Source organism: Boleophthalmus pectinirostris, unplaced genomic scaffold (assembly GCF_026225935.1).
Source record: "Boleophthalmus pectinirostris isolate CB_2022bp ecotype Guang Dong unplaced genomic scaffold, ASM2622593v1 HiC_scaffold_2, whole genome shotgun sequence".
Taxonomy (NCBI): domain Eukaryota; kingdom Metazoa; phylum Chordata; class Actinopteri; order Gobiiformes; family Gobiidae; genus Boleophthalmus; species Boleophthalmus pectinirostris.
In genome coordinates this window covers 42,810,849-42,833,433 of record NW_026571152.1, presented here as the reverse complement: position 1 = coordinate 42,833,433, position 22,585 = coordinate 42,810,849, and the positions used below count along the sequence as shown (strand labels likewise).

At 39.9% G+C, this 22,585-nt stretch overlaps 1 protein-coding gene across 1 annotated transcript in view; it reads right to left on the bottom strand.

Annotated features, from left to right (window-relative positions):
* The window catches only part of itpr2 (inositol 1,4,5-trisphosphate receptor, type 2), a 246,649-nt gene that overhangs the window by 149,176 nt on the left and 74,888 nt on the right, over positions 1 to 22,585 (bottom strand). Inside the window, 11 exon segments of the mRNA XM_055155239.1 lie at positions 1,325 to 1,411; positions 2,216 to 2,358; positions 4,164 to 4,333; positions 4,428 to 4,485; positions 6,507 to 6,609; positions 10,472 to 10,659; positions 11,421 to 11,568; positions 13,419 to 13,566; positions 14,897 to 15,148; positions 19,120 to 19,302; positions 20,632 to 20,751. Coding sequence (XP_055011214.1) covers positions 1,325 to 1,411; positions 2,216 to 2,358; positions 4,164 to 4,333; positions 4,428 to 4,485; positions 6,507 to 6,609; positions 10,472 to 10,659; positions 11,421 to 11,568; positions 13,419 to 13,566; positions 14,897 to 15,148; positions 19,120 to 19,302; positions 20,632 to 20,751 — 1,600 coding nt within the window.

Below are 22,585 nucleotides of genomic sequence, written 5' to 3'. Positions count from 1 at the left end.
TCTGAAGAAGCAGCTTGGACGAGCTGCGAAACGTCTTCAATCAAACTAACTTTTGTCCAGTCGACAAACTGAATTTTCTCCTCGCCGTGGATTCTACCTGGACGACTGAGGGATTCTTCACACATCCTGTCGGGATTCAGAAAAACCCGAATAATTCTAACTGGAACTGATGCTGAGTCTGACGACAGCGACACAGAAGAGTTTGCGTCGCTCTGTTTACCTCCGGAGGTCGAGGACGAGTTGTTCAGAAGTGACACCGAGGATGAAGAATTGAATGGATTTAGTGATTTGGAGTGAGATGGAGAGTTTGATAAACTTGTTCTGTTCTGTTGTTTATGTTATAGTTTATCTGAAGAACTGGGAAATATGTGACGTTAACAGTCTGTTGTAGGGACGGGCATTCGATGAAATTTTCTGAATCGATCGTCGGAAGAATTAACGATCAATTATCGATTAATCATTAACGTTTTTATATTAAAATTGATCATCATTATTATTACTATCTGCACTAATCTGCATAAATAAATTCAACTTTACGACATATAAACATAACGACTCTAGATCCACATCAGCTGTTTGACATTATAATGTGTTTAATTCAGTTTTGTTCAAATCTCACAGAAACAAAACTTAAAACCACATCACTAATTTACATAAACTAAGTGAAGATAAAACTCCAGCTCTTGTGTCGCTGATGTGGTTCAACTTGTGTCAGATTAAAAGACATGACTCAGGTGAATACAGGTCAGTGTGACCAGATTTGTGTTTGTCAAAACCAGGACAGCGTACGGGGGGAGGGGGGCGGGGCCTCGTCATCCACATTGAGCGACTCTCACCTGGAAAAACTTTTTCCCACTGGACACAGAAACATATGTGCTGCTTTATCCACTGTGCACATGGACTCACACTTGTCCCAACGCAACGGAAAGTGTGGAATTTCTTCTACAAATCCTGGTTAAATCCACATTTGTGCTTCGGTTCGTTACAGACTGACCCACTGTTTGTGTCTCGCTCCTTCTGATGCAGAGACACATGTTCACACCTGTTTGGTCACGATACACACAGCAACCTGCATTCGGTTTGTCGATTAAAATGAACATAATCAATGAAATTCTTACTGATCAATTATCGATTAATCGATTAATCATGCCCATCCCTAGTCTGTTGTTCTCTCTTCTGTTGTTTTTACTACAACTTGACTTTACACAGGAAATGTCGGCTCCTGGTCTCCACAAAAAGTGCAACTTATACTCTGGTGCGACTTATAGTCCGAAAAATAGGGTAACACATACATATATCCAGATGTGGAGTGTGTGAGCGTCACCTCTTTAACGATGTTGTAGTTGTTGGCTTTGTTGCTGTCGATCTGGGGTTTGTGGTCTCCGTCCTGAACTGGACTCAGAACCGTTTCCTGTCAGAGGAGGAAATGAGTTTGTTAAAACCAGAAAAAGTGTGACAAATGTAAGAGAAACACTCAACGGTTTTCACACTTTAAGACGAGACTTTAGCAGAGTGTGGATCGTTTACAGCGTCACGTCCGAGCAACACAAAACCTCCACACACACACAAAGAGACAGAGTGTGTGTGTATCTGTCTGACCTCCATGTTGTGCTGTTTGTGTGTGTTTGTGTGTGTATTACGTGTGTGTGTGTGTGTGTGTGTCTTACCCTCTATGTTGTGTTCTTTGTGTATTACGTGTGTGTGTTTCTGTGTGTATTATGTGTGTGTGTGTGTGTGTGTGTGTCTGACCTCTACGCTGTGTTCTTTGTGTGTGTCTTTCTGTGTATTACGTGTGTGTGTGTGTGTGTGTGTGTGTGTATGTGTGTGTGTGTGTGTGTGTGTGCGTGTGTGTGTCTGACCTTGATGTTGTGTTCTTTGTGTGTGTTTCTGTGTGTATTACGTGTGTGTGTGTGTGTGTGTGTGCGTGTGTGTCTGACCTCGATGTTGTGTTCTTTGTGTGTGTTTCAGTGTGTATAACGTGTGTGTGTGTGTGTGTGTGTGTGTGTGTGTGTGTGTGTGAGATTGATGTTGTGTTCTTCGTGTGTGTGTATTACGTGTGTGTGTGTGTGTGTGTGTGTGTGTGTGTGTGTGTGTGTGTGTGTGTGTGTGTGTGTGTGTGTGTGTTGTGTGTGTGTGTGTGTGTGTGTGTGTGTGTGTGTGTGTGTGTGTGTGTGTGTGTGTGTGTGTGTGTATTATGTGTGCGTGTGTGCCTGACCTCGATGTTGTGTTCTTTGCCCGGTCGTAGTTCTCCGCTCTTCTCCACCCACAGCTCAGATTTCTCCACCGTGAGGCGGAGCTGGTCCAGGTCCGTCTTGATCTGTTTGTAGTTCTCCACATCCTGTTCTGACACACACACACACACACACAGCACACACACAGACACACACACACACACACACACACACAGACACACACACACACACAGACACACACACACACACACACAGACACACACACACACACACACACACACACAGCACACACACACACACACACACACACACACACACACACACACACACACACACACACAGACACACACACACACACACACACACACACACACACAGACACACACACACACACACACACACACAGCACACACACACACACACACACAGACACACACACACACACACACACACACACACACACACACACACACACAGACACACACACACACACACACACACACAAACACACACACACACACACACACACACACACACACACACACATATAAGAGAATTAAAGAAATAACTCCAACGATTGTGATCAAAACACGACTCGACTCCAGTCAAATGAAGCTCATCGAGGCTGCAGTTATGGAGCATTAAGTAAAACTAAAGAAAATGGTCCCTCAACCAACGATTAGTTAGTTTTATTTCAAACATTATTCTATCAACACAGACATTAACATGTAGCCTGATTCATCAGCTGGTTTCACTTCGTAGAAACCATGTGACCTCAAGAGTTTTAGGATTTGTTCTCTCGACGGTAGGTGGGTAATTTTTTTATTTAACCAATCGCTGCTGTTTGGTTGTGACGTATGTAATGCTCCAAATCCCATAGGAAGACAGACAATAACTTCTTTCCCCGAGATAAAATTCACCAAACATTCTCTTTGTTCCAGTTTTAAATCCTCGATCTCGGGAATCGTTGACAACACGGAATATATGGCTCTTCGCTGATTGGTCTGTGCTACAACTTCCAGGGTTCATGCAAACCGTGTGTCAAACTCATTTTGGTCCGGGGGCCGTATCCAACCTACTGTGATCCCAAAGTGTCCGGATCAGAAAACTCATGTCATATAAACCCCAAAAATAACAATAAGTTCAAATATTTGTGCAGAGAAACACAAATCTATTACAGAAATCTTTTTTAATTGATGAACTCTTTCTTTTACAAAATATTATAATATTATGAACAACCTGAAACTTTAAGAAAAATTAATTTCAACACAAAGTTTTAACATGAACTTGTCTGTAAACAGGAATAAGTCAATTTTTGTTGTAAAATCCTGCACTCGGCTCCACTTTTCTCATGTTGGACATTTTTCTGATGAGGGTGTCACGGTCAACAGTCAAAACGATCGTCCTTTAAGAGCGTTTGGAAAGAGACAAGTCTTCATTTGTGCTGCTCTGGTGGGAGGGGCCACGTACAGAGACGCTGGAGACGCTGCTGTGATAAACACCACAGAAAATTAACAAGATTTTAATAGAAAATATAATTTAAATATTTTAGTAGAAAATCAGCTGAGGTCCAGATCAAAGGTCTTGGAGGGCCGGATCTGGCCCCTGGGCCGTATGTTTGACACTCCTGGTCTCGTGTATTCTGATTCCTGATCTAGTCGCTGGAGAGAAATTAAATTGAGCGGAGGCACTAGTTGAACCCAGCCTGGATAATTCGTATGGTGTAATAACAGATTTTCTTCGGGTGTTTTGTGGAGTGGGTGAGACTGTTTTTAGTGGCACCAGTGACTCTGCAAACACAAGGACTGGATGGAATATTTTAAAAAAGTGTCTCCACACGTCGTCTCCAACACTCTGGACCACGAGGAACTGAGGCCTTATGTCCAAATTTCCGAACTGTCCCTTTAACCCGCCCGGTATCTTAATCCGCGCCGACAGAGCGGTTGGTTCTAGTGAATAGCGTTGCCGTGGTTACCTGCTTGAAGGCCTGCAGCACCTCGGCTCTCTGGCTGAAGTGTTTGAAGATGAGCTGCAGAGATCCAGACACCAGCGGGGGGTAGTCCTGCATGATCAGGTGAATTAAAACCCGCAAAAACGTGCGACCGCCCTCGTCGTCCAGCTCCACGGCGCAGACCTCAGTGCTGGAACAATCGACAACACGTGAGGCAGAGGAAACGTTGAACGGTTGAAAGGTTTAAGAAGGTTTGATTTTGTTTGTGAGATTCTTGCTCTCACCTTCCTGCAAACATGCACTCAGCACGGGTCGCGATCTCGTCGATGTCTGGGTCTGACGCTGTGGAGAAAAACAGAAAAATTTAATTGCAATTCTTTTGTCAAAGAAATGTTGTTAACTTCGAAATTTCACAAAATTGTTTAACACATTTAAGTTTTTGTTCCAGTTTTGTCGATAAATTCACTGACTTTGAATGTCAAGGGGCCCGGTCAAGCAGAAGTAAACAACAAGGCCAAAAATTCAAGTTAATTCATCTGATATAAAAATGTATTGAACAGATACATATGTACTCTAGTTTATCAAACTGTTGACCTTTTTTCTGTACCATTTTTGGTTCTAAAGTTCCATCCGTTTTAAACAGACCATGAATGAAACATGGAACAAAAATTATTTCCCAAATTTCAAAGACCTGAAAATCATGTAAATAAATGGATGTATTTCATCATATCTTGTGTTTTTCCATCTTTGAACTGTTGATGAAGGTTCATGATTTTTCACAAAAAAAAAAAAAGTATTTAAAATGATAAAAATTTGCTATACGGTACAAATAAACACACCACAGCCGCAGAGTCGATCTCCTCCGCTGATGGTTTTATGTAATAAAAACATTAAAGTCTCTCTCAACCTGGTCCATCGTTCTGGGAAAAGACCAAGGATAGAGGCCAACGGACGACCTGGACACACATCAACTATTTTTCTCCCGTTCGTCCATGGCAGAGGTGTTCACACTTTTTCATCATGTGATCTACTTACAAAATGACCAAGTCAAAATGATCTTCCTAATACAAAGTCAAACAAACTGCACTGAAACACTCTGTGCCCCTTTTTTGGACCCTCCCCCACAGTTTGAGAACCTCTTCTTTAAGAGAACTTCCTCTGGCACTTTACACAAAACTGTGAAAAAAGTGAAGGAAGATTTTTAAACCTGTTTTTTAAAGTTCCAAACTGGAGTTTCATTCTTTTCTGGTTTTGCAGTGATATTTACCAGCCTCTGCACGTTTACCAAACCAAACGCACATCGTGACAAACACAGATGCATTTGTCACTTTTGTTAGACAAACTTCAGCCAAATGTGGCAGTAGGTCTGTTCTGTAGATCCGCTCTATGCTGTAGACCTGCTTTGTGCCAACACTGGAACACAAAATTTAGACTGGTTTTTGCTTCACGTTTGGTCTTGCTCTTCTAATCAGCCGCACTGTGGGAGGGGCTTGTGTTGGCTGTACGCAGGAAGGAGCGAGAGCGTGAAAAGGCGAGGGGCGGCGTGCTGACGTGAGGCAGGTGGACAGGTAGGATGTTTAGGAAGTTGAACCTGCCCTGTGATGCACGCTGGTACACGAGGGCACACGCTGTCGCAGACGAGCCGTGCATAGGGAGCGTGTGTGTTTGTGATGCGCCGTAGAGTCTCCGCGGGTTTCAAATGAGCGCACAGGCTGCACTGAGACGCCCCACACGCTCCTGCACCCGCTACAAGTTTATTACCAACAGCAGCGGCCGGAATGAAATATGATCACACTTGTTGAGTGTCAGACCTCGAGTGAGAGACAAGACCGAGTCCAAACGCGATCGAGTCCGAGACGAGACACGGCGATCTACCCACACGACCTTGGCGATTGACGTATTTAGCAGCACTGGTCCACGGCGTCCAAGACACATGTTGGGAGCATCTAAACTCAAACGCAAACGTCCAAACAGAGGCATCCAAGGCGTTTTTTGACACCTTGGTCTGAACAAATCTTAACACATAACATATTTAGATCACCATGTTACCTTCTTCCTTTCTCTTTGCTCCCCATGCTAAGTCACTCCCCCTTTAGAGCAATATCACAACACTATCAGCGTGCGTCCCGCTGATGACTGTGTACAGTTTTGTACCATGTTTTTGTAAGTTTATGGAGAAATATCGTGTGGGAGGTGTAGGTTGGTGGGTGGAGCCTCGTACAAGAAAAGGAAAGATCACGAGATTAATCAAACATGCATGGATGACTCTAATACCTCTTCAGACATGCTTTTCACGTCAGAACATGGTAGAAAAAATGCATAATACCGCCAGTTTATTTTTTTTATCTTGAAAAATGACTTACGAATGAAAAAACTCTCCGTGGATAAGTTCTTGTCTCCAAATTCTTTCTTGTAAATCGACAGCAGGTACGTGATCCTGTAGTCCAGACGAACACTTAAGATGAACTAGAAACAAACAAAAAAAGAAATTATGAGTAGAGGGATTAAAATAGAACAAATGAAAGTTACTGACTGATCAAATTCTATACTTTTTGAACTTTTCTTTTCTTTTTTTAAATTACAAAACTAATATCTAGTGTGATTCAGCAGTTTTTATGCAGATTTAAACACAAAATTTTGTTGTTTCAGGAGGAAATTACATCACTTCAAAAACTGCAAATTTGCTAACTGCAGTCGTTGAAATTGTGATTTAGATTTTGCTTCACGTTGCAGCTCTGTTCTGAACCTACCTGCAGGATTTCTAGAGTACGGTGGCCGACGGGGGCCAAACTGCAACGGCCCAGTGTGTCTCAGAGAAAACAGCTTCAAGTACAGAAATGATGTGGTTTTTCTTGGTTTTCATCGTTTTGTGGTTTGTATCTTTTCTCTATTTGCAGCGCCTGTGATGATTTAGTTTAGTTTATTGATTGATTTATTTGAGACAGGGACAGTGCACAGTTTACATGAACCTTCACAGGGGAGACGTTTGTACCTGGTTGTAGCAAGACTAATTTCCACCTTTAGTCTCTGGGCTTTCAAAACTTTTCCATGACTTTTTCATGAGCTAAAGTGAATTTTCCATGACTTTACAGCACCGACATGTGTAGAATTGATCAGACTTTTAGGGCTAAATCTGAAATGGGTCTGGTCAAGTGGTAACGGAGGGAAACAGGGGCAGATTTTTGACATTCAAATGTCTCTTATTCAGAAACTAGAGGGACTATTGAAATAAGTAAAGTATCAGAATGTAGGAAAGAGTTACACTCCAACAGGGTCAAGTTAAACCTGTGAGATTCTTTCAAGTTCAAGACAAAAAATTTAAAAACTCATGTCGGTAACGGAGGGAATGAAATATGCAGCACTTTTTGGTCAATAAATCCAAACAGTGATAACTCTTGGTTCTCACTTCCATATCCTTAACAAACTGGTTTGAATATTTGCTTCATATAGTTTTCTACCATATGGTACAAGATTAGGTTGAAAAACCTCTTGACTTTTTGACTCATGAGATTTTTTATTAAGAAAGTTCATGGTAACGGAGGGAAAAGTAACGGAGGGAAAATTGTACAAACAAGTAGAAGGTGCAGGATTTTACATCATTTGTCGCTTTTTTCTTCTGAAAACTTTAATATTACTTCAAAATGAAAGGAAACTATTTCTATAAAATATGTCAGTTCCTTCCAAGAACATTTTTTATCATTTTAATACTTTAAAAAAAAATCCTGTACCTTCATCAACAGTTCAAAGATGGAATAACACAAGATATGATGAAATACAAACATTTATTTACATGATTTGCAGGTCTTTGAAATTTGGGAAATAATTTTTGTTCCATGTTTCATTCATGGTCTGTTTAAAACGAATGGAACTTTAGAACCAAAAATGGTCCAGAAAAAAGGTCAACAGTTTGATAAACTAGAGTACATATGTATCTGTTCAATACATTTTTATATCAGATGAATTAACTTGAATTTTTGGCCTTGTTGTTTACTTCTGTTTGACCGAGCTCAGATGTTTAACTCTTTCCTCTCACCTTATGGTTTGGGATTATAGTTTTTGAACATTTTAATCCTGTCAGCGCATTTATTGTCGTCTCTTTTAAACAAAAGGCGCAGACTGACATGGTTCATGTTCTGTAGTTGTTGTTTTTGCTTATTTTGATGCATCTTTTCCTGTACTGTTGTGTGCCCTTGGTGTTTTATTTTGACATGAGTCATGTCTGCTTGTAGTTTGAGTTTGACTTCCTGTCTGTTGATTGTTCTCCCCACCCTGATGTGTTTCACCGGTGTTTGTGTGCTTTTATTCCCTGCCTTCTCCTCTGCCCTTTGTTGGTCCATTGTATTTGTCATTGTCAGTATCTTGTCTTGTCCTGTCAGTTTAGTTTTGAATTTTGAAACTTTTGGATTTATGGATTTTTTTTTTTTAGATCTTTGTTATAAAAGAACTTAGACAGCAGTTCTGCATTTTGGATTCTCCCTGTTTCTACGTGACACAGACGTTAACAAATAATGAGAAAAGAACAGAACACTGGAGCTGTGTGAAAGAGAGACTAAAATTCCATGACTTTTCCAAAACTTTCATTGACTTTACAAAATTCCATGACTTTTTGAGGCCTAGAAAATGACGTTTTCAATTTCAATGAATTTTCCAGGATTTCCATGACCGTGGGAACCATGAACTGTGTGTCTGAGTTTGTGAATTTGCATCATTTCTAAATGACTTAATGACATTTCAAGACTAAACCGGGACTAAACGGAGACTAAATGTGGACTAGACCAGGCTGAGGGCCCCACCTTTAGATAGAACCAAACCAGGACTAAACTAGGACTAAAGCAGGCCTAAAACAGGACTAAACTGGGACTAAACCGGGACCAAACCAGGATAATAATACTCCCTACAACTGTACAACAACTCACCCTTATGTAACAGATAATACTCCCTACAACTGTACAACAACTCACTCTTATTTAACAGATAATACTCCCTACAACTGACAACACAATGTAACAGATAATACTACAACTGTACAACAACTCACCCTTATGTAACAGATAATACTCCCTACAACTGTACAACAACTCACACTTATGTAACAGATAATACTCCCTACAACTGTACAATGTAACAGATAATACTCCCTACAACTGCACAATGTAACAGATAATACTCCCTACAACTGTACAACAACTCACCTTATGTAACAGATAATACTCCCTACAACTGCACAATGTAACAGATAATACTCCCTACAACTGTACAACAACTCACCCTTATTTAACAGATAATACTCCCTACAACTCATCCTTATGTAACAAATAATACTCCCTACAACTGTACAATGTAACAGATAATACTCCCTACAACTGTACAACAATTCACCATTATGTGAAAATAATACCCCCTACAACTGTACAATGTAACAGATAATACTCCCTACAACTGTACAATGTAACAGAGAATACTCCCTGCAACTGCACAATGTGACAGATAATACTCCCTACAACTGCACAATGTAACAGATAATACTCCCTACAACTGTACAACAATTCACCATTATGTGACAAATAATACTCCCTACAACTGTACAACTCACACTTATGTAACAGATAATACTCCCTACAACTGTACAATGTAACAGATAATACTCCCTACAACTGTACAATGTAACAGATAATACTCCCTACAACTGTACAATGTAACAGATAATACTCCCTACAACTGTACAATGTAACAGATAATACTCCCTACCCTGAACCGTGTGTCTGAGTTTGTGAATTTGCATCATGTCTGTACTTGAAGCAGTTTGGGCCGTTGCGGTGCGTTTGGACCCCGTTGGACCCCGCTGGACCCCGCTGGACCCCGTGGACCCCGTTGGACCCCGTTGGACCCCGTTGGACCCCGTTGGACCCCGTTGGACCCCGTTGGACCCCGTTGGACCCCGTTGGACCCCGTTGGACCCCGTTGGACCCCGTTGGACCCCGTTGGACCCCGTTGGACCCCGTTGGACCCCGTTGGACCCCGTTGGACCCCGTTGGACCCCGTTGGACCCCGTTGGACCCCGTTGGACCCCGCTGGACCCCGTTGGACCCCGTTGGACCCGGACCCCGTTGGACCCCGTTGGACCCCGTTGAACCCGCTGGACCCCATTGGACCCCATTGGACCCCGTTGGACCCCGTTGGACCCCGTTGGACCCCGCTGGACCCCGCTGGACCCCGTTGGACCCCGTTGGACCCCGTTGGACCCCGCTGGACCCCGTTGGACCCCGCTGGACCCCGCTGGACCCCGTTGGACCCCGTTGGACCCCGGCCCGTGACGCTCTGAACCCACCTGCAGGATCTCGATGATCTTCAGCTTGGTGTCCATGACCATGACGTCTTCGGTGTCCGGGAGGAAGTGGCCCTTGGCGTATCTGAGCGAGGGCGGCGAGTCGGGGAGGCTGTGCGGCACCCCTCTGCTCATCACCATCTGAGTCATCATCTCGCCCACGCCGTGGATCGTACGCAGGACGTTATTGCCTGAAAACAAAAAAACTAAATCACATTCTGTTCAGAAACTTAAGACCATTTAAAAGTCAGTGAACAGTTTCTGACACAAGACTGACTCATGTGAGGTTTAAGTCCGTGTTATAAAGTTATTTTCTCCTCAAAAACAGATTTGTGTTTTATTTTGTTTTAAATCAAACTTCCTGAGCTCATGTTCTCCTTTATAAATCTAATCTCTGACCCCGAGGATCATTTTGTTCTAATTGTGACGTTTTAAATCACAATACTGACTCTAAAACGAGCTGACAAGGACTAAACCAGGACTAAACCAGGACTAAACCAGGACTAAACCAGGACTAAACCAGGACTAAACCAGGACTAAACCAGGACTAAACCAGGTCTAAAACTAAACCAGGACTAAACCAGGACTAAACCAGGTCTAAACCAGGTCTAAACCAGGACTAAACCAGGACTAAACCAGGTCTAAACCAGGTCTAAATCAGGACCAAACCAGGTTGTGGTCTTGAAAATAAACGATTAAAGATTCCAAATACTTCAAATATGACTTCAGGTTCATAAACGTCGAGAGGAAACAAATATAACTTGACTAAACGCTCTGAAAAATCCATTTTGCAGAACAGATCTACTTTAAAGACGCACTGTGTAACTTTTCCACCAGCCCGTTACTCTGAAAACCTGTGTCCGTGTTTAGTTGGCAGAAGATTTGGGAGTTGGAGTTTTAAAAATCACACATATTGTGCAGAATAAGTGTGCGCGGAGACGGGGAACAGTACCGGCCTCTGGGCTCTTGCTGAGTTTGTTCATGAAGGTGAGTGGGTGCTGGACGATATCGAGGATGGCCAGCAGGGTGCGCGTGAGCCGCAGGAGCTCGCTGAAACTGTAGAAGCCAAAGTAAACCAAGTTACGAGCCAAGTTCACCACCTGAGGGAGACGAGGCAAACAGGTCAGAACATAAACATGACCAAACTTTCACCAAGGAAAATCATAAGAAATATACACACGGGATATTAAAAATGAATTTATGTATGGACAGAGACAAACCAGGACTGAACCAGGTCTAAACCAGGTCTAAACAAGGACTAAACAAGGACTAAACCAGGACTAAACAAGGACTAAAGGACTAAACCAGGACTAAACCAGGTCTAAACCAGGTCTAAACCAGGTCTAAACAAGGACTAACTAAAAGGACTAAACCAGGTCTAAACCAGGTCTAAACCAGGACTAAACCAGGACTAAACCAGGTCTAAACCAGGTCTAAACCAGGACTAAACCAGGAACCAGGACTAAACCAGGACTAAACCAGGACTAAACCAGGTCTAAACCAGGTCTAAACAAGGACTAAACCAGGTCTAAACCAGGACTAAACCAGGTCTAAACAAGGACTAAACCAGGTCTAAACAAACTAAACAGGACTAAACCAGGACTAAACCAGGACTAAACCAGGACTAAACCAGGACTAAACCAGGTCTAAACCAGGTCTAAACCAGGTCTAAACCAGGACTAAACCAGGTCTAAACCGGACTAAAAGGACTGAACCAGGTCTAAACCAGGTCTAAACCAGGTCTAAACAGGACTAAACCAGGTCTAAACCAGGACTAAACCAGGACTAAAAGGACTAAACCAGGACTGAACCAGGTCTAAACCAGGTCTAAACCAGGTCTAAACCAGGACTAAACCAGGACTGAACCAGGTCTAAACCAGGTCTAAACCAGGTCTAAACCAGGTCTAAACAAGGACTAAACAAGGACTAAACAAGGACTAAACCAGGACTAAACCAGGACTAAACCAGATCTAAACCAGGTCTAAACCAGGTCTAAACCAGGACTAAACCAGGACTGAAACAAGACTAAACCAGGTCTAAACCAGGACTAAACCAGGTCTAAACAAGGACTAAACCAGATCTAAACCAGGTCTAAACCAGGTCTAAACCAGGACTAAACCAGGACTGAAACAAGACTAAACCAGGTCTAAACCAGGACTAAAACCAGGACTAAACCAGGGCTAAACTAAACCAGGACTAAACAAGGACAAAATCAGGACAAAATCAGGACTAAACAAGGACTAAACAAGGGCTAAACCAGGTCTAAACAAGGACTATACCAGGTCTAAACCAGGTCTAAACAAGGACTAAACCAGGACTAAACCAGGACTAAACAAGGGCTAAACAAGGGCTAAACAAGGGCTAAACCAGGACTAAACAAGGACTAAACAAGGACTAAACCAGGACTAAACCAGGGCTAAACCAGGACTAAACAAGGCCTATACCAGGTCTAAACGAGGTCTAAACAAGGACTAAACAAGGACTAAACCAGGACTAAACCAGGACTAAACAGGACTAAGCAAGGACGAAACAAGAACTAAACCAGGAAGGATTAAACTAGGACTAAACTAGGTCTAAACCAGGACTAAAAAAGGACTAAACCAGGATTAAACCAGGTCTAAAATCAAGACTAAACTCAAGACTCCAATCAGGACTAAAATCAGGACTAAACCGGGACTAAACAAGGATTAAACAGGGACTAAACCAGGACTGAAACAAGACTAAACCAGGTCTAAACCAGGTCTAAATCAGGACTAAACCAAGACTAAACCAGGACTAAACAAAGACTAAACCAGGATTAAACCAGGCCTAAATAAGGACTGAAACCAGGACTAAACCAGGTCTAAACCAGGACTAAACCAGGACTAAACAAGGCTGTGGAATGTAAATATGATGGAAACTTTCTTAAAGGAAAATAAAAAAAACCACATCATTTTAAAAAGTTTTTTACCTCGAGTGTGAGTTCGTTCTTGTCTTTGTCCCCGAATGGAAATGGTTGGCTGACCACGTCTTTGAGATACTCTTCTACAAAGTCCATGATGGGGGAGAACTTCCTCTTCATCTCCTCTCGAGACGTGTCGGTCGACTCGTACTCAAAACTGACGACGAAAAAACAGATCAACACCTGAGCAAAGATCTAACGGTGTTATGATTTTTAATTGAATAATACTCCCTACAACTGTACGATGTAACAGATAATACTCCCTACAACTGTACAATGTAACAGATAATACTCCCTACAACTGTACAATGTAACAGATAATACTCCCTACAACTGTACAATGTAACAGATAATACTCCCTACAACTGTACAATGTAACAGATAATACTCCCTACAACTGTACAATGTAACAGATAATACTCCCTACAACTGTACAATGTAACAGATAATACTCCCTACAACTGTACAATGTAACAGACAATACTCCCTACAACTGTACAATGTAACAGATAATACTCCCTACAACTGTACAATGTAACAGATAATACTCCCTACAACTGTACAATGTAACAGATAATACTCCTACAACTGTACAAGATAATACTCCCTACAACTGTACAATGTAACAATATACCCTACAACTGTACAACACTCTTATGTAACAGATAATACTCCCTACAACTGTACAACTCACCTTTATGTAACAGATAATACTCCCTACAACTGTACAACTCACTTATGTAACAGATAATACTCCCTACAACTGTACAACTCACTTATGTAACAGATAATACTCCCTACAACTGTACAACACTTTATGTAACAGATAATACTCCCTACAACTGTACAATGTAACAGATAATACTCCCTACAATGTACAACTCACAATTAGTTACAGATAATACTCCCTACAACTGTACAACTCAACTTACGTAACAATAATACTCCCTACAAATGTGCAACAATTCACCCTTATGTTACAGATAATACTCCCTACAACTGTACAATGTAACAGATAATACTCCCTACAACTGTACAACTCACCTTATGTAACAGATAATACTCCCTACAACTGTACAACTCACTTATGTAACAGATAATACTCCCTACAACTGTACAACTCACCCTTATGTAACAGATAATACTCCCTACAACAGTACAATGAAACACATAATACTCCCTACAAATGTACAACTCACAATTATGTTACAGATAATACTCCCTACAACTGTACAATGAAACACATAATACTCCCTACAAATGTACAACTCACAATTATGTTACAGATAATACTCCCTACAACTGTACAACAACTCACACTTACGTAACAATAATACTCCCTACAAATGTGCAACAATTCACCCTTATGTTACAGAAATACTCCCTAAAACTGTAGAATGTAACAGATAATACTCCCTACAACTGTACAAAAACTCATTCTTATCTGTGGTGTTAAAGGAAAACAGAAAAGTGAGACGCCGTCGTACTCGTGGATGGTGATTTCGGACGGGATCTCGGTCCAGAGGCGGGCGTAGCGCACGGGCACCACGGACTCCTGGGGGTCGCGGTCCACGTGCATGTGCAGCATCAGGCGGCAGAAGGAGGCGCGCAGGTTAAAGGGCAAACAGTCGTCGAACATGCAGCGGAGGATCAGGTCCACGGGCAGCTGCGTCGACACCTGGTTTATGGCCAAATACTGACGGTCCAGACACATGCGGGCAAACAGGTTCAGCTGGTACCTGCGGGCAACAGACACGGCACCGTTTATCACCAGTTTAGTGTTTATATAAGAGTGAGAAGACGCCGTTTTATCATTAAATGTTCAATATTACACAAAATGTGACTCCTGTGAGCTTTAAGTCGTGTTCTAACGTTGTTCTCTCCTCAAAAACAGAACTGGAGTTGTGTTTTGTTTCTTTTACATGTTTGAGTAACACTTTATTATGAGTCTGTGCACATCTCTAAATCTAAAAACGCTCTGTTCCATCTTGTGATGTCATGAAGTGGCTGCTCGACTGTCTATCGGACGTCAAGGCTTGGTTGGCCCAAAACTTTTTGAAACTCAATGAAGATAAGACTGAGGTGATACTGTTTGGGGCCAACAGTTCCCTCACTAATGTGGGATTCCTCAAAAATCATGTTCGTCCCACGGTCACCAACCTCGGCGTCATCTTAGACAGTGATTTTAAATTTGATAAACAGATTAACAATGTTTTAAAATCAAGTTTTTATCATTTGCGGCTTTTATCTAAAGTTAAACCTTTTTTATCTTTTAAACTATTTGAACAAGTTACGCAGGCTTTTATTTCATCGCGCCTGGACGACTGTAATGCACTTTATTCCGGCATTTCGCAAAACGCACTTTACCGACTACAGTTCGTCCAAAACTCTGCAGCGCGACTTTTAACAGGAACAAAAAGAAGAGAGCACATAACCCCAATCCTTGCATCTTTGCACTGGCTTCCTGTTAATTTTAGAATTGATTTTAAGATTTTATTGTTTGTTTTTAAAGCTTTCAATGTTCTGGCCCCACAGTACGTCTCGGACCTCATCTAAATTTATACCCCCTGCGCTCTGAGGTCTGACGTCCAGCTCAGGGCCTAAGACGAGACTTAAAACCAGGAGGACAGGAGCTTCTCTGTGGTCGACCCTAAACTCTGGAACGATCTGCCGCTTCACGTTCAAGCAGCTCCACAGTGGAGAGTTTTAAATCTCGTCTGAAGACCCACTTTTATTCTCTGGCTTTTAACACCGCGTGAGTTGTTGCTCCTCTGTGTCTTTTATTTATTTTTATGTGTTTTTATTGGTTTTACTGATTTAATTTATTTATTGGTTTTATTATTTCTATTCTATAATATAGTTTTATTTTTATTTTACTGGTTTTATATCATTTTACTGGTTTTATTACTTTAAGACTAGTATTATTTTAGTAATTTACTTTATCATCTTATTGTTGTTATTTTTTATGTATTTGTGCAGCACTTTGGAAACAGTTTGTTTGTGAAATGTGCTATAGAAATAAAGTGGATTGGATTGGATTGGTAGTTTTCAAGTTAACAGCTCATTTTGCCTTTAGTTCAGTACAGATTGGCAGTTCGAAAGCGGCTTTTTGTGTTAAACATGTGACTGAAACAAAACACAACTCCATGTTGCGTAAATTATATTGACTGACTCATTGAAGTAATAATAATAATAATAATAATACATTTTATTTATATTGCACTTTACATAAAATAATCTCAAAGTGTTACAGGTAAAAACTGTGAATAAAAGTGCATCAGCAAACAGTAGAAAATAAATGAACCTGGCTTAAACACGGGTCGTCTCAGAATAGCGTAACTGATACTTTACAGTGACATCACGCTGGGGGTGTTCTATGTGTATGTGTATTGGGGAAATGTTCATCAGTTACCATGGAGATACTATGCACACAAAAAGTTTTCAGATCATCTGAAAACCCAAGAAAAAATACAAAAAGTGTTTAAAGAGCACATTATCATTTTCCTGTGATCAGTGTGTCATGGTCCTGTTCAGGAGTTTGATTTTACACGAAGAGTGACTCATTGAAAAACTGTTGGCTAATGCTAATACTAACGCTAATGCTAATGCTAACACTAACGCCAAGCTTGTGACTGTGATGTTCTTTTACCAGCACAGATCCTCTCACCTATTGGAGTTCAGATAAATCAGCTCTTTATGTTCAGATTGTGTTAAAATAAAACTGAGATTAAAGTGTAACAGAGGCTCAGACAGAGCAGTGCCCACAGTTAGCATCACACTTCCAGAGAATGTTGACGACATCAGCTGCTAAGTAATAGTACAAAAGTACAATAAGGTAATAGTTTAATAGTGTAACAGTATAAACGTATAATAACGCAATAGTGTAATCGTATAATAGTATAAAAGTGCAATAACAAAATAGTGTAATAGTATAAAAGTATAATAATGTAATAATAGTGTACTAGTGTAATAGTATAAAAGCACAATAGCGTAATAGTTTAAAAATGTAATAGTATAGTAGAGTAATCATATAATAGTACAACAGTGTAATAGTGTAATACAGTAATAGAATAATAGTAAAAAAGTATAATAGTTTAATAGTAAAATAGCATAATTGTGTAATCGTATGATAGTATAAAAGTGTAATAATGTAATAGTATAAAAGCACAATAGCGTAATAGTGTAATAGTATAAAAATGTAACAGTATAGTAGTGTAATCATATACTAGTACAACAGCGTAATAGAGTAATAAAGTAATAGTATAATAGTATAAAAGTGTAATAACGTAATAGTGTAATAAAGTAATAGAATAACAGCAAAAAAGTGTAATAGTGTAATAGTAAAATAGCATAATTGTGTAATTATATAATAGTACAATAGCGTAATAGTGTAATAAAATAATAGTATAATAGTAAAAAAAAAAAAGTTTAATAATGTAATAGTATAATAGTGTAATCGTATAATAGTATAAAAGTGTAATAATGTAATAGGGTAATCATAATAGTACAACAATGTAATAGTGTAATAAAGTAATAGTATAATAGTAAAAAAAAAGTATAATAGTATAATAATGTAATAGTGTAATAGTTTTATACCATAACAGTGTAATAGTGTAATAGTGTAATCATATAATAGTACAACAGCGTAATAGTGTAATAAAGTAATAGAATAACAGTAAAAACGTGTAATAGTGTAATAGTAAAATAGCATAATTGTGTAATTATATAATAGTACAATAGCGTAATAGTGTAATAAAATAATAGTATAATAGTTAAAAAAAAAAAGTGTAATAGTGTAAGAGTATAATAGTAAAAAAGTTTAATAATGTAATAGTATAATAGTGTAATTGTATAATAGTATAAAAGTGTAATAGTGTAACAGTATAATAGAGTAATAGTGTAATTGTGTAATCGTATAATAGTATAAAAGTGTAATAATGTAATAGGGTAATCATAATAGTACAACAATGTAATAGTGTAATAAAGTAATAGTATAATAGTAAAAAAAAAGTATAATAGTATAATAGCGTAATAGCGTAATAGTATAATAGTGTAATAGTTTTATACCATAACAGTGTAATAGTGTAATAGTATAATAGTATAATAGTTTTATACCATAACAGTGTAATAGTGTAATAGTGTAATAGTATAATAGTTTATACCATAACAGTGTAATAGTGTAATAGTATAATAGTATAATAGTGTAATAGTTTTATACCATAACAGTGTAATAGTGTAATAGTGTAATAGTATAATAGTATAATAGTGTAATAATAGTTTTATACCATAACAGTGTAATAGTGTAATAGTTTTTATCCATAACAGTGTGTAATAGTGTAATAGTATAATAGTATAATAGTGTAATAGTTTTATACCATAACAGTGTAATAGTGTAATAGTATATAATAGTTTTATACCATAACAGTGTAATAGTGTAATAGTGTAATAGTATAATAGTTTTATACCATAACAGTGTAATAGTGTAATAGTGTAATAGTATAATAGTTTTATACCATAACAGCGTAATAGTGTAATAGTGTAATAGTATAATAGTATAATAGTGTAATAGTTTTATACCATAACAGTGTAATAGTATAATAGTATAATAGTATAATAGTGTAATAGTTTTATACCATAACAGTGTAATAGTGTCATAGTATAATAGCGTAACAGTGTAATAGTGTAATAGTGGCGTCACTGCGGCGGGCACCTGTAGTACGTGATGATGTCCACGTCCATCTTGTGGTTTCCTTTGGCGTCCTGGGCCAAGTGTCTGATTGATTTCCCATGAGGCTCTTTGTGGCTGTCGATCCAGTAGAGCCACACCTCCTCCTCCTCGCCCTCCTCCTGCATCATGGACGACTCCAGCGTCGACTCCGTGTTCGCTATGAGTCTGAGGGAGCAGACATCAGAGCATTAAAACGGCAAAAAGGAAAGAAGAAATAAACGAGTACAGAGTGGGAAGAAGTCGAGTCTTGGTTTTGACTTTCAGTACATTAACTTTCAATTTTGAGCATTAAAGCACTTAAAATGTGTTTTTTTTAGAGCTAATGGGGAAGTTCTCGTGAGACAAAATTGCTACAAGACTGAGTGAGTTACATCTCTTACATTCTAAAAGCAAAAATATTAAATCAAACGAATGAAAAATGTGAGGCCAAAATTGGAAACTGAACTGTGAATTTATGTATTAGGAATCATGTTAAAATCTGTTCTGGTTTAAACCTGGTTTAGACCTGGTTTAGTCCTGGTTTGGGCCTGGATTAGTCCTGGTTCAGCCCTGGTTTAGTCCTGGTTTAGTCCTGGTTTAGCTCTGGTTTAGTCCTGGTTCAGCTCTGGTTTAGTCCTGGTTTAGCCTGGTTTAATCCTGGTTAAGCCTGGTTTAATCCTGGTTCAGTCCTGATTCAGTCCTGATTTAGTCTTGGTTTAGACCTGGTTTAGTCCTGGCTCAGCTCTGGTTTAGTCCTGGTTTCGTCCTGGTCCAGTTATTGATTAAGACCTGGTTTAGTCCTTGTTCAATTCCGATTTAGTTCTGGTTCAGTCCTGGTTCAGCTCTGGTTTAGACCTGGTTTAGTCCTGGTTCAGTCTTGATTTAGTCCTGGTTCAGCTTTGGTTTAGCTTTGGTTTAGTCCTGGTTCAGTCCTGGTTCAGTCCTGGTTCAGTCCTGGTTCAATCCTGGTTTAATCCTAGTTTAATCCTAGTTTAGTCCTGGTTTAGTCCTGGTTTAGTCCTGGTTCAGCTCTGGTTCAGCTCTGGTTCAGTCCTGGTTTAGTCCTGGTTCAGTCTTGATTTAGTCCTGGTTCAGTCCTGATTCAGTCCTGGTTTAGTCTGGTTCAGTCCTGGTTCAGCTCTGGTTCAGTCCTGGTTCAGTCCTGGTTCAGTCCTGGTTCAGTCTGGATTTAATCCTAGTTTAGTCCTGGTTTAGTCCTAGTTTAGTCCTGGTTTAGTCCTGGTCTGAATTTTACTGTCTTAAAAACGTGAACAAAAGGACTAGTTCCTAATTATTCATTCAACCAGCATGCTAACCTTGCACTTCCTGATTCTCAGACTGTAAAAAAAACATCTGTCCTGGGGCAAAGTCTTATTTGTCTCCTTTAACACCGAAAAGCAAACAGGGAAAATCGGCGTGTTTTCTGGAGCTTTTGGACGTCCGTAAACGAGCCGACGAAACGAAACGAGACAGAATCCAGCAGGCGGTTTAAATATAGATCCGCAGGTGACTCACTTGGTCTGGATCAGGATGTCTGCGTTGGTGGGGTTCAGCATGAATTTGCAGATCAGCTCCTGTGTGACGGGGATCGCAGTTTTATTCGACACGCACAGATCCGAAAGATAGTCCAAAAACCTGCAAAAAAGAAAATATATACACAAGACAGTTCAGTTACAAGGTGAGGTGAGGTGGGGGGTACAGTGGCAGAGTGGTTAGCCCTGTTATTCATCGTGTAAACATATGTCCTGGTTTGGTTTTGGTTTAGACTTAGATATGGACAAAATTCACTGATCCAGAAGTGAAACAGCAGCCCACACATCACAATAAATTATAATAACAAAAGAGAAATGGTATAATAAATTCTAAATAAGTAACAGAGACTGCTGTCAATACACGCATCAAGAATCTCAGACTTCCGGTCATTGCGCAATTCATACTGAGAAGGATTTTCTGAAAAAGTGAGCATCAATCCTCCATGTTTGATTTTAGGGTGGGATGTGTCTATTGACAAAGCCAAACTTTTCAAGTCTTTTGAACCATATCACTTTTGTTTCTGGTTCTGATATTGTCATATTTTAGTTTTGGGATTCGGACATCGTTAATTGTGTGGTTGTTGGATCCTAACAGCGGAAAATGGATCGAGAAATTGGTTTGGGAACTCCATAAATGCAAAAGGGAATCAGATGTGTGTGACTGCAAACCTCCATTCAAACTCTTTCCCTTCCCATCGGAATTGAAAAATAGTGAAAGGTCAAGGCGATGGGCAGGACTGATCCACGGGATAGAAAAAAAAACGAAACCTTTGACTGCCTAAATCATCCTGAGTTTGCAGAGAACATTTTGTGTGGAGCGCCATCAAAGCAGGATCCCGTTTGTTAATGGAGAGGTGCAGAAGACAAACAGACTGAGCTACACTTTCTTGTTCTTGTGGTTTTACAGCAACATCACGTCTTGGTCTCTTTGCAGTGGAAGGTGTTTCTTGGTGAACAGTTGGTGCCTTTCGCTTTGGCGTTGACTTTTTAAATTCGTAACCAAGACTGAGTGAGGGATCGGGGTTTTGCTTTGTTGTCGCTCCACATACCAAATGTTCGCTGCAAACTCGGGATGATTTAGGCAGTCAAAGATTACCTTTTTGGTTCTTCCGTGGATCAATCCTGCCCATCACCTTCGCTTTTCACTAGTTTAAACAGAGGTTTGAGTCACACACATCTGATTCCCTTTTGCATTTACGGAGTTCGCAAACAAATTTCTCGAGCCGTTTTCCGCTGTTAGGATCCAACAACCACACAATTACGATATTTTGAATCCCAAACTAAAATATGACAAATCAAAACCAGAAACAAAAGTGATATGGTTCAAAAAACTTGAAAAGATCGACTCTGACAATAGACACATCCCACTGGGAAAACAAACATGGAGGTTTGATGCTCACTTTTTCGGAAAATCCTTCCCAGTATGAATTGCGCCGTGACCGGAAGTCTGAGATTCTTGATGCGTCTATTAAGGCGTAATTAAATAAATGCAAATGTACAAGTAAAAATCTAATAAAAAAAAACAGAAATAAAGTAATAAAAATATGTCTCAGTTATGCACAAGAGGCTGTAATTAAAATGTGAAGAAATGAAGAAGAAAGAAGACATGAAGATGATATGATGATTGACAGGACATAGTTTGGTCAGACAGGGTTTGAGGCAAGTTTAGTCCTGATGTAGACTTGGTTGAGACTGATTCATCAGACGGTTTCACTTCGTAGAAAATGTGTGACCTTGCAGCATTAGGATTCGTTCGCTCGACAGTGACAGTGGGCGGGTACTTTTTTTTATTGAACCAATCGCTGTTGTTTGATTGTGACGTATGTAATGATCCAAATCCTGTAGGAAGAAGAACAATAACGTCTTTCCCAGAGATCAAATTCACCAAACATTCTCTTTGTTCCGGCTTTAAATTCTCGATCTCGGGAATCGTCGCC